The sequence below is a fragment of the Falco biarmicus genome, chromosome 15 (genome assembly GCF_023638135.1).
Source record: "Falco biarmicus isolate bFalBia1 chromosome 15, bFalBia1.pri, whole genome shotgun sequence".
Classification (NCBI taxonomy): Eukaryota; Metazoa; Chordata; class Aves; order Falconiformes; family Falconidae; genus Falco; species Falco biarmicus.
In genome coordinates, this window is record NC_079302.1 from 11214314 (window position 1) to 11226743 (window position 12430).

General features: G+C 42.1%; 1 protein-coding gene across 6 annotated transcripts; it reads left to right on the forward strand.

Annotated features, from left to right (window-relative positions):
• The first annotated feature begins 352 nt into the window (after positions 1-352).
• Positions 353-5325, forward strand: PDP2 (pyruvate dehydrogenase phosphatase catalytic subunit 2). 6 transcript variants are annotated; one of them, XM_056361008.1, is made up of 4 exons: positions 353-495; positions 944-1084; positions 1344-1435; positions 3204-5325. In XM_056361008.1, exon 4 carries the CDS (start codon positions 3260-3262, stop codon positions 4862-4864), a length of 1605 nt encoding a protein of 534 aa, XP_056216983.1. In that variant the 5' UTR covers positions 353-495; positions 944-1084; positions 1344-1435; positions 3204-3259; the 3' UTR covers positions 4865-5325. The 6 variants fall into 6 exon arrangements, with proteins under 6 accessions (XP_056216983.1, XP_056216981.1, XP_056216985.1 ...); XM_056361006.1 differs by having other exon boundaries at positions 944-1080; XM_056361010.1 differs by having other exon boundaries at positions 944-1080; positions 1370-1435.
• The last annotated feature ends 7105 nt before the right edge of the window (positions 5326-12430 follow it).

Consider the following 12430-nt stretch of genomic DNA (forward strand, 5'->3'; position numbering starts at 1 on the left):
CTTAAAAATACGCAGGAAACCGAACGGCGCAGAGCCGCGGCGGCCCGACCGGCCCTGGGGGCCTCACCCGCGCTGAGACAGCGCAGCGCCGGGCCCTCGGGGCGGCGGGGGTGCCGGGGGCTCCGGCCCCGCGCATCGCCCCGCACCCCGGGGCCTGGCGGCAGCTCCGGACCGAGCTTTACCTCGCTCCCCCGGAGCCGTGGCCCAGCCTGCCGGCGGAGGCGCTGGGCTGAGGCGGGCGCTGCGGAAACATGGCGGAGGGGCGGGCGGCAGGGAGGACGGGCCCGGCCCCGCCCGCCCCGCCGTGTCCTGACAGGAACCCGCGCACCGCCCCTCGGCGCGGCCGTTGCTGGGGGCGGGGCGCCGAGAGGCGGCGGTGGCGTCGGAGGCGCGTGTTGGGCGGCGGGGCCGTCAGTCAGCGCCCACCTCCCGTGCCGCGCCGGCGAGCCCGGAACCTGCAGGGCGGCGGGGGTCGTGTGGCGGCTGCGGCGGCCGGTGGGTGCGCCCGGGGGTGCCGCGGACGGGCCGCCCAGGGCGGGGAAGGAGGCGCTGCTGGCGGGGTGGGGGGCGCTTCAGCCGCCGGCGGGTGAGCGGTGCCGGGCAGCGCCGTGCCGCGCCGCGGGGGCTCGCCTGGGCGGTGGCCGCCGGCCCTTCCGCCGCGGCACCGGCTGAGCCGGGCGGGGGCCGTGCCGCGGGGGTAGCGGGAGCCGGGCCCGGCTGGACGGGGCAGCGGGAGGACGGAGCCGCGGGGCAGGGAGGCCGCGGGGAGCGTGCGCGGTGGGGGCTGGCGGGGTGCGGTGCGGTGGGGGTGGCGCTGGGGAGGCGGGGGGCGCGGGGCGGGTGGTGCGGGTTGTGTCAGGAGCGTGTGTGAGGGGAATGCGGGGCGGGGGCAGGGGCTGGAAAGCTGCATGTAATGGATATCTGGGTTTTTTATGGGAGAAAGTGGGCGTTTCTCGTCCGTGAGCCCCCAGCTGACACTGGCTGCCCAGCAGCGAGCGGGGCGTGCTGCGGGAGCACCGTGGGTTTCATTGATTACACGAATTGACCTGACGAGGAAGTACCGCGTTTGGTGCTGAAGTGGTAGGTGTGTGTAAGGTTTATGTAATTGGCTCTTATATAATGGCCTTTAGCACATTGCTTTTATTAGCACTTGGTACTGTGTTTTAACGTGTTTTGTGCTGGAGGGGCTAATGGATGAGGGTGGGCGTCCTGGGCAGGAGCGGCGGAGCCCGCACACTGCGGCTGGGTGGGAGCCCGAGGATGTGGAAACTTGTCTTTATGGGCAGTGAGTAGGGGTGGCTCAGAAACGTGCTTCGGGACTGATCGATGCTACCTGACCTTAGGCCAACACATGTCTAAATGGTGTTAGGCAACTGTGCTGCTAGGGAAAAAACCACCACCTTGCTGGGTCTGTCGGCCAGCTGATGTGAACAGGGTAAGTTTGTATAAAACACTGTTTCTATTGGTGTTTGGAGTCGGGAGCGTGAAAGTTGTCATTGTTTCAATCTCGTGTGGCTCGGAAGGGTGGGAAGAGAAAGAAGAAAAAACCAGAACAGTATGGGGAATGGCCTGGGAAACCTTGACAAACACAAAGGCTTGTCTTGCGCTGTTGGTGCTTCTTGGGTTTAGCTGATGCTGGTTTAGCGCTATTGGCTGTCTTCCCATTAGCTTTATTTTGGTTGTGTTCTCCCTGCAGTAGAGCAAAAGGTGTCAGTTGTGTTGGGAGGTGCTAGTCTCCCAGGAGACTGCTGGTGATCCTCCAGCAATGAACTGGCATTGCCTTTCCCATCTGTTCTCCTGCCATTGGCGGTAAAATTATGCTTCATATTTGCTTGTCCTCATAGGGTCCCCAGAATTATAGTGGTGGGGTCCTTGTTGGAATAGCTCATGTGCTCTTTTCTGTTAAGCATGGATGGTACGCTTCAGAAATGTATGGTGGCATGTTGCTTTTGTTTTCCAAATGGAATTTCAGTAAAATTCTTAGGTTGTATCAGTAGGCCTTTGGTTTAGAATAGTTTGAGCTTGTTTTTAGCTCCTGCTGATTTCTTAGCAGCATTTTCATGGAAGTGGCCAGGCTCATAGCTCATGAAGTGAGCTGCTAACAAAACCAATATTGCAGTAGTATTTAGCATATCTGGCTGGGGACCTAGAGCATGTGGTGCTACAGGCCACCTGAAAGTGTTTCAGAGCTCACAGAAAACTGTATTGTTCTAACTGGCTTCTAGCATGATCTTTTGGGCTACTATACAGTTAGGTTTTGAAATCTGTGGGGCAAAATTCTGCTGTGGAGTAAGCATCTGGTTGTACGTAGCAATTTCCCACAGCTTAAATACCTTCTGTAAAGAACTTCAGGTCCTCAGGTGCCATAGGTTTTAGCACTGTTGGCAGCAGAGCTCTTCACAGCTGCTTATTCTAATTGCATTCTGAATGAACACACTAAACTGTAAACCTGTAAAAGTTGTCAGTGTAACTGCTATAACTTTCACTGCATCAAAGTGCACAATGCCATGATAAATGCATTAACCACCAGTAGAATCTGCCTTCAGCTCCACAAAAAATCCTACTTGCCGGAAGGCTGGTTCCCGACCCTGAAGGTGTATTTAAAAAAAAAAAAACACCACCAACAAAAAACAGTTGAGCTTATAAACTGGAACAGAATTGGAATCGTAGATGAGCTTGCTCTAGATGTAAGGATAGTGACAATTCATAAAAATAATTTATTTGCCACATGTGCTGATCTTCTCTTGGTTTTGATATTTAGGGTGTGTTAATAGAATATATATATCTAGTTTAGAAAGTCTGCTGGAGTTATTGTATAAGTTGTGCATTAATTGTCACTTAAGTTGCTGTTTTCTTACTCATTGGATCAGTTTGTTCTGTGTCATGTTGGACGAGGCTTTTCACTGTACGGTTCACAATTACATTTCTTGTAATGTTGGCATTTCTTCTTAGCCTTGCCACAATGAGGAAAAACGTGCCTGCACAATAAAAATTAGCTTTTCTGATGAGTTAACTAGAGAGGGGTAGTCCTGTCAAAAGGTTATAATTAAATGATGGAAATTGTATCACTTCTAAGATGCCTCTATCTATAGCGGTCTATTTTGGAAAAAAGTTCTGAATGTTTCTGTGAGATCTAGACTGGCTTTTGTATTGCTGCTTGCAAACCTTCTAAATTTTTTACCTTTCCTATTCTTATATTCCAGGCTGTAAGGACATTCTGTGTTACTGGAGGAAGGTGCTTCTATTTGTGGAGTGACTTATGATGTCAAGAACTGTATCATCCTGGATCTTGAGCTCAGCAAGAAACAGCATTGTTTTACAAGGAAAAGGATGTTTTTACTCCATCTGTATCCCAAATAGAAACAATATAAAATGGAAGCTTGTTTTCTCCAAAACACGTCTTCACCCTTCTGGGAGCTGCAACTTAGACAAAACTTTCTTCTTAAAAAAAGCATTCCGACACACTTCCACTGAAGAAGAACAATTCTCTTTCCAGTTGTCTCCATCACAAATCAATGATATACTCAGAGCAGGTGAATTATCCCATAAAATACTACATTTGAATGGTAGAAATGCAAGTTCTGTCTTGAGGTTTGAAAGTAACCAGTTGGCATCCAACACCCCTATCGAAGACCGCAGAAGTGCAGCCACTTGCTTGCAGACCAAAGGGATGATGTTTGGAGTCTTCGATGGCCATGCAGGTTCTGCGTGTGCTCAGGCAGTAAGTGAGAGACTACTTCATTATATAGCGGTTTCTCTCATGTCTCGGCAAACCTTGGAAGAGATCGAGCTTGCTGTGGAGTGCATGAAACCAGTTCTGCCTATTCTGCAGTGGCACAAGCATCCAAATGATGTAGAGTATCGAGAAATAGCTTCACAATATTTTGAAAACCTCAGAGTTTACTGGCAACACCTACTGGACCTAGACACTGAGCCAGGATTTAGTTTAGAAGAAGCCATGATATGTGCATTCAAAAGGTTAGACTCTGATATATCACTGGAAGTTCAGGCTCCCCAGGAAAACGAATTGATGAGAAATGTTGCCCTTCAAGTAGCTTTTTCTGGTGCAACAGCCTGCGTAGCTCACATTGATGGTGTTCACTTACATGTTGCAAATACCGGTGATTGCAGAGCAATTTTAGGGGTTCATGAAGAAGATGGAACGTGGTCTACTCTCCCTCTAACCAGAGACCACAATGCCTTTGATGAATTTGAAATTAGAAGACTGAAGAGAGAGCATCCTAGATCTGAGGAGAAAACCCTATTTGTGAATGACAGATTACTGGGGATTCTCATGCCCTCCAGAGCTTTTGGAGATGTGCAATTAAAATGGAGTAAAGAATTGCAACACAGCATTCTCGAGAATAGCTGTGATGTTGAGGCTTTAAATATTTATCAGTACGTTCCTCCAAACTACCATACACCCCCTTATTTAACTGCAGAGCCTGAAGTCACATACCACAAATTAAGAAGCAAGGATAAGTTTCTAGTTATTGCTTCAGATGGACTATGGGAGATGCTAAGCAATGAGAAGGTTGTAAAACTTGTTGCTGGACACCTTACAGAGCTTAATGCACAGAAACCACAACTGGCTTTTGAGAAACCAGTCAATTTGGGTTATATGCACAGCTTGTTACTGCAGAGGAAAAACAGAGGCATTGCCTCACTTGATCAGAACATAGCTACTCATTTAATAAGGCATGCAATTGGAAGTAATGAGTATGGGGAGGTGGACCAAGAGAAACTTGCTGCAATGCTGACATTGCCTGAAGACCTTGCAAGAATGTACAGAGATGATATCACAGTTACTGTGGTGTATTTTAACTCAGAAACAATTGAAAATTACTACAGAAACAATGAATAGAGACTTGCACTGCTGCTGTTCTATACCACTAGCCAGCTTTGATGCTGAAACCATTACTGGTTTTTCTCTAATAGTCCACCTGTTACCAGTGTTATGGACTGGAAGTTCCTAAATCCTTTTGTTATTTACTAGTCTTCAAAATAATGATCTAGAAGCAAGTTTGGTGAAAGTTCCCTGGGTTTCCAGGTCTCTACACACTGAAGAAAAATGTTTCAATAAAAGTTTACAGGAATGTAACTCAACTAGACTGCTGACCCAGTTCTGCTTCCATGGGAACTACTGGTAAAACTTTTCCAAATGAACAAATGAGACAAATTTCACTGAGACTGGTACAATTTAATAGAGAGCTGAGTAATACCTGTAGCTGTGTGAAGTGTAAGAAAGGCTCTGCTCTTGTGGAAAATGAGTAGCATCCTATTGAAGCACTGTAACTGAATTAAATAAATAAACTACCAAACCTCTTTATGATGTAATAGTGTCAGATACTTTAATTAATTACCTTGTATATGTGAAGACAACACTAAAGAAGGCTGTTCAGAGCACCCTGGGATTTTCAGATGTTTCTTTCCTAATCTTTTTTTAAGATAGGAAACAAAAATCTTATTTTCTTCTGCAGTTATTTTGAAGTGTGAATGCCTATTCTCTTAACTCTGTGTGTGGACTTCTGTGGCAATTTACAGCTCAAACACACATGAAGGACTTTATAATTCCCTGTTTAGGAATTAACAGTACTAGTCTTTAAGCGATTAAGTGTTTAACTTGCGTAAAGTATATATGCTTTTATTGTGTTGATCTATGAAGTGCTGTGCATCAAATGCACCAACTGTAATTCAAATGAAGTTTGACAAATCCAGAAGTTCAGAAATTCACCTAAATGTAAATACAGCAAAGCAGAGAGCAACATTCTCTTCAGAGAGAAACAGCAGTGCTGATATTTCACTAAGATATGTTTAATCTTTACTCTTATTCTTGCTTTTGGATGTCAGCTTTTCCTTATATGTGCAGAGTTGTTTTCTCTAACGAATGCATGTTCTGATCTCTGAACATACTTTTCTGTATTTCAAAGGCTTTCTTCTATGCTATGCTTTCTAGAGTGTCAATCCAAGCTTGCAAATCAGCTGTGTTTTCTTAAATTTTACATAATGGTGGTCTCTAGTGACTCTTTTCCTTGTTTATGCACAGCAGTAACTATTGCCTGCAAGAACGTGGGTACTGGGAATATAGGACTGTTTACCACTTGCTACTGAGTAAGAGCTTGTGTCAGTGCAGCAGAGCAGATAAAAATACAGCTTTTTTTTTCCCCCCTTCTGAACGTCACTTAAAAGCATTATCTTTCTGCACTTTAGCAGATGAAAAAGTACTTAAACTTTCCTTAAGATCTTAAGTAGATGAGATCTTGGGGCATAGACCAGTAGCAGTTGTGGATTTGGAGCTTTTTGTATACTTTTCCTTCAGATAAAAATTCTCAGTGCTTTTTCAGGTGTTTAAATAATCAGTTTTGAAGATGGATTAGAAGGAAACTAAAACTGTTTAAAAAATATCCATGCTTTTGACTATTCAGGATTGACCTGTAAGTCAATGCTACAACTGCAATCACTGAATATATCCTTAAAAAAACTCTGTTCTGGAAAACTAATGTGCTTTTTTTTTTTTTTTTTCTTTTTTTCCCCCCTCTCTTACTATTTTCCCCCCATCTAGTACACATTGGAGCACACCCAGCAATTTAACCTGGAGGCAGGTAGCCCTATTTTTCAGATAAAATGAGTAGGTCTATTCCCTGACACTTAGATCTTGGTGACGGGGACTGCAGGAAGACTTTGTATGTGCAAAATGTTGCAGAGGTTGCTGAAATTCTGGCTGCTTGGGTCCAACTTAGCGTGCTTTTATTCTTGAGGTTGGTATTGTGGAGCCTGAGCTTTCATCCACTGGAGAAAGGCAAACAACAAAGGTCAGGCCCTGTGCTAACCTCAGGAGGAGTCTGGTCTACCTACAAGGCAGTTGGGTGAGGAGGGGAGAGCTCTTCAGCAGCATTCCTAAACTCTTTTGGCTTTAAGTGGGCAGTTTCCATTTGCTCTTACAAATCTGTTTGTGTGGTCAGTTACATGCTTCATTGCTTGAAATTTAGACATAAAGCAGTAAAAGAATGAGTTTCTAGCCTACCTCTTAGTAGAGAAGTTACCAGTGTAGCTAGAGGAACAAAGCGGCTAAACAATGTTAGAGCTGGTACAGTGATACATTTTTTTAATGAAGATAATCTAGAAAACTTCTAATATAGAGTAAACCTGCAGCTGCAAAAGTAATATAGCAAACCAGCTAGCAGAGAGTCAGAAAACAAAAATAAGCTGTTTTGTTCTTTTCACCACTTAGTGGTGAAATCTAAGTTGTCTTCCAAAAGAGTCATTGTGATACTATGTCATCTAAGTGTGACTCCTGGATCTGTTACTGTGTGTAGGCTGTTGTAATGGTGAATTAATAATGATTGTTTTGGGAACGCATTTGAAAGTAAGAGGGGTTCTACTTTGATTTCACATTAGTTTTGCTTAGTTTAATATGTAAAGCTATAATTCTCCTACAGTGGAAAACGATAACATTAAGGTAGTTAGATGTTTAGGTTTTTGTTTCTTTGTGTTTCGTGTTTATTTTTATTTTTTTTAATGCAAATCATGGATTTAACTGCATGCTCCGGGGAATTTGTTGCAGGGCAAAGAAAGCAGCTATCCATACTTCTGGTAAGGAAAATAAATAACGATCCTACCTATTTGAACTGGATCATAGACATTTTTATTTCTAACGGCGAACACAGCTAATAGGCATTAATAAAGGTAGTATTTTGTGACTTGGAGAATCAACAATGTTGAAATGAGTGAACTAAATGCATTAATCTGCTCCTGCAAGCACAATGATGTAAAGATTTGATAGTACATTTAGATAAAAGTCCTTCAATAATGAAAATATGTTGGAAGAACATCTTTGCAGGCAGTCTGTTTGGTTTAGGTTAGATAGTTCTGCCTGGCGTTTGTTTTTGTTATTTCCACAGCAGTCCAGGAAGCAATAGTCAAATCCACAGTCACACAAATTCTGTGTCTCAAAATATGGCGTTGTCACTCTTAAGTAAAACATCTGAGGTTAAATACTGATGTAACTACTAGAAAAAATACTATTTTCTTCCCTAAAATTTCTTGGGTTGAAATACAAATCTGTCACTTTGATTTTTTTTTTTTTTCTCCATAGCTCTTATTTCATGTTCCTAAATTATGATACTTATTTATATTTAAATATTCAGGCTTCCATAATGTATTTGGAGTTTTGGGGGTGGGGGTGGTTGGTTGTTTTTTTTGGTAATGTCTTTGCAGATAGTGAGGGAGATCACTATTTTGGTAAAAACATTAATTTCACACTTAAAACTAATCTTTATTAAATGAGTGAAAGATTTAATGTTTTGGTTGCTGTACTGGAATCTGGCATTCTTTCTGCTGAATGCTCATACGGAGAGATGCTAGATTCCAGGTCAGAGAGCATAAATGTTCAAGCTGGGGTAAAGGTAAATAGTATGAGCAGGCGTTGTGAGTTTCCTTAAGTGTTTGTAGCTCTGTGGTTTTCCTACAATCAAAATAATTGTTAATATGTAGAATTAGGGATTTCTTGATACTATTGAGTGAAGCTCAGTAGGTTCCACTGAATTGATCAGTCAGCAGAGGGAGCACGAGTTCACTGGCCAAAATACGTAAATTGTGCTTTAGGTAATTTGACAATCTACGTAAAAATATTTTAACTTTGTTAGGCTTGTATGCATATGTGTTCATCAGCAGTTAAAACATCATTGCAACATTCACACCAAGTGTGTTGTAATTGTCTTAAAAATAATGCAAAAAACCCCTACAAATACAACAACCATAGAAACATTGATTAAATCCTTGAATTACAAGGCAAGCGTTTAAGTGTTTGTGTACTTAGCCTTTGAGGCTTACCTTTATTTCCATTAATTCCAAGTGTGTTTGTTTTTTGGCGGAGGGGCTGGGGGTGGTATGTTTAAAAAAAAATAATTTGGAACACATTTTTTTTTTAAAATTCTTTTCTTCTTTTCATTCCAAAAGAAGGTGGTGTTTTAGTTGAACAGAGACTCTCTGTTCAGAGCTATAATTGTAAACTTGTGGTTTTGTCAGGTATCAATTGGTGACACTGTTGGTATGTGCTCTTTACTACCACAGGCTTAACACATCGGTAGGAAGTAGAAAAGTAAGAATCCAAGGCATGTGTTTCTCTTGGGGTTACAAAGCGTGGTGTGATGTAAAGTTACATTTTAAAAGTTTTTCCTTCTGTATATCTGTTGTAGAGAGGTTAACCTTCAAAGAAATACTATTGTCAAATAAAACACTTAAAATATTACTAAATCTTTGTCTTTGCCCTGAAGAATTAGTTCAGACTGCTACTGTCTGATCTCTCCAGTTGTCAGTCAGGCAAGAGTTAGTTTTATTTATTATTGCATTAGTTAATTGCTGCTCAGGGACTTTATGACCCTTTGGCCTACACTACAGCACCATGCTAGCAAGCGGGGGGGGCATCTGCTTGAGTTTGGCTTCTTTGAGCCTGTGTTATCAGAGACTCTGAACATTTGACTGAAGCTCTTTAACAGCTTGGAGGAAAAAGATGACTGGGAACCAAGCAACTGTGGAAAGGAAGCATAAATACAGTCTCTGGGTTAAGCAAACTGAACTGGGCACTTCTCTCTTCTTAAAGAGAAAAAGTACGTTTTTTTGCCTCCTGGTGAACTTTTTTTGAATTGGAAACAATGCAGAGGGGGGAAAAATGAGCAACGGCTGAAAGGGTACTGGAACCCTAGGTGGCAGAAAAGTGGGTCTTTTATATATAAGATAATTCTTGTGCCTCCCTGCTGAAATTTTGGAGTTAATCCTATAGGGACCTGTTCTACAGTGGGTTGGTTAGTTCAGGCTCTCAGTTTGTACTTCTCTCAAATCAACTGAAAGATGATAGCTGTTTCTTCCTTGTTGTAAACTACTGAAGTGCATTAGAAACCAGCAGCTTACTGTCAGCTTGGGGGTGTGGAGCCTTTGGCATGCTCTCTTCTATATTTGTTCAGTGTGCTTTGCTTCGTGCTTTCTGTAGTGGTCTTTGTTGCTTTGAGATGGTTCTGACATCACTACTTCATGCTCCACATTTCTGTGATGTTTTTCTTAACAAAAGAGATTTCAATTTCAGTATGTTACTAAATAGATCTTTGATTTTGTATCTGCAGAATCGAGGTTGGCCAGAAGATGTCATCTGAGCTTTGCAAAAAGAGAGCTGTGTTGTGCCCAATCTCTCTTCACTGTTCATAGCATAAATTTCAGGTGCTGTGGAAAAGTGGAGAAAAAAACCCCACCGATCAACTACACACATCTTAAAAATTCTATGTGATTTATTAGTACTTCCAACTTATGAACTGAGTAATTTGAGCAAAAGTTTGATTAATTCTTTTTCAAACCAAGTTTTAATGGCCCAAGTACCCTAAGGGGTTAAGCTTTGTGGAAAAGAGTCTCCTTGTACTGACACTGCTAGGTACAAGTGCATGAAAGTGAAGCCAAGAGGCACCTGAGTTTCCTGAAGAGTCTTCAATTGCACAAGAAGAAAAGATGCTTCCTAAATGTAATGAGTAAATCTTCGCTCAACCATTAGCTAGTGTCTAGCTCCTGCTGTCCGCAGCTCAGAAGCTGCAGGTGGCTATGGCTCCTCCATGGCAATGCTATAGCTTAGGTTGTTTTCATTGGATGAACTTCTAGTCTGGAAATTACATTGAAATGCTCCTGGAGGAGTTTGTTGCTGTGAGAAGATGGAGATCTACTGTTCATTCTAGGTGTTTATCTTGGTTCAACCTCCTTGTCAGCTGGGACTCCTGAGTAAAATGTGGGTTTGAGAAATAAAACTCTGGTTTGTTTGGTGGTGGAGGTTTTTTGACATCCATCTTCCCCCTGCCCCAATATTCTGGATATAGTTGCCTGCAGCTTATGGAGACTTGCATCTCTTATGCATTCTTATTGTTGCTCTTTCCATGTCCCTCCTCTCTCTTTCTTCTCTTCCAATTACTCTATGGCGTTTCATTTTCTATTTATTCTTCTGGGCAACTACTTCAAGAAAAAGGAGCAGCACTGCAATTTTGTAGAGCAATATGAGAAGGGGGATGTGACTTTCTTCCATGCACAGCAGGTGAGGGAATTCTAATGTGACAGGATGTGCTTTTAGCCAGGTGCACAAGAGACTGATCCTACAATCCTACAGAAAAGCTTTTTCAAGTTTTCTGCTTCATATGCAATGCAATATATAACAGCAAATAACAAAGATCTGAAGTGCTGGGTGATACAGAACAATTATTTGTTTTCTTTGTTACCACGGTTTAAAGTAATGCACCCTCCACATAGCCCAACTTTACCTTCTGTTTAATCTCAAATTTCAGCCTGAGATACATTTGAATCTGTTTTCTAACCACTTACCATGAAAGTAAAATAATAGGACAACACTGACAACTCAACTGAAAGATTAAAATGATGGGCTGTTGTGGGGTGGAATAAAGCTGCAGTGTCTGGGTTACAGAGTTGATTCTCCATGGACTTGCTCCACACGTGGACTTGGGTCAGGTTCTGATCTCAAACCCATTTGGTGTATTTGCTAACTGAATCTTTTCTGTGCTCTCTATTATAAGTGAAATCTAGTCATTTGGCTAGGTTTTCAAAGTAACTAGGTCATGATTAAAATTTTTCAGGATTGGGCCTCATATTGCATCCATCTTAGTTTAAAGAAAATAAAATAGTTATCTCTTTCTGTTTGCAAGCGTATGTAAAGTACATAAAAGCTATGCATCCATCCCTAAATCTGATGTTGCCATACTTCAAGAAGCATACTGTTTGCCAGTGGTTCTTTGCTGTGACATCCTCTGTGAATTCCTAAGGCATGTACATAGGGCCTTTCTCTTATTTGCTGCACTGTCTTTATGAATAAGAGATAATTGCTGTATTTTTTTAAACTATGGTAATAGTAGAGAGCGAATTCCCTAATGACCCTGATCCTTTTTAAACTATGTGCCTAACACTGCTGAAAATGTTATTTTTTACGATGACTCTTTATATTAAGCCCTGTGTCTTTGAAATCTCTGGCTATATTAGAACAGATCGCAGTAGTCAATAGTCTGAAAGTTTCTCTGATGACATGCAGAAGAGAGTGTAGAAAGCTCTGTAAAAAACCACAAAAACAATGCAACATTGCTGCTCTTTTACAGCTGTGTTATAAAAAGAAAAAAGGGTTTCAGTTTCATTCTGACTTCAATTCCTGTGTGGTTTTCCAACCGTATGATATAAAAGTAGACGTACTCAGTTATCTTCATTTCCTTTTCTGGAGTGCAAGTTAATTTTTAATATTTTTTTTTCCAGTCATGCTTTTAGAGGCATTCTAGTGTCATTTTCAGTGAACACTAGTGATATATACATCTACCTTATTCACCTGCCAACTCATCTTTTATTCATCCTGCTGATGAAAACAATCTCCTGTGAAACTTCTGTTGCTGAAAGAGTTCAAAAC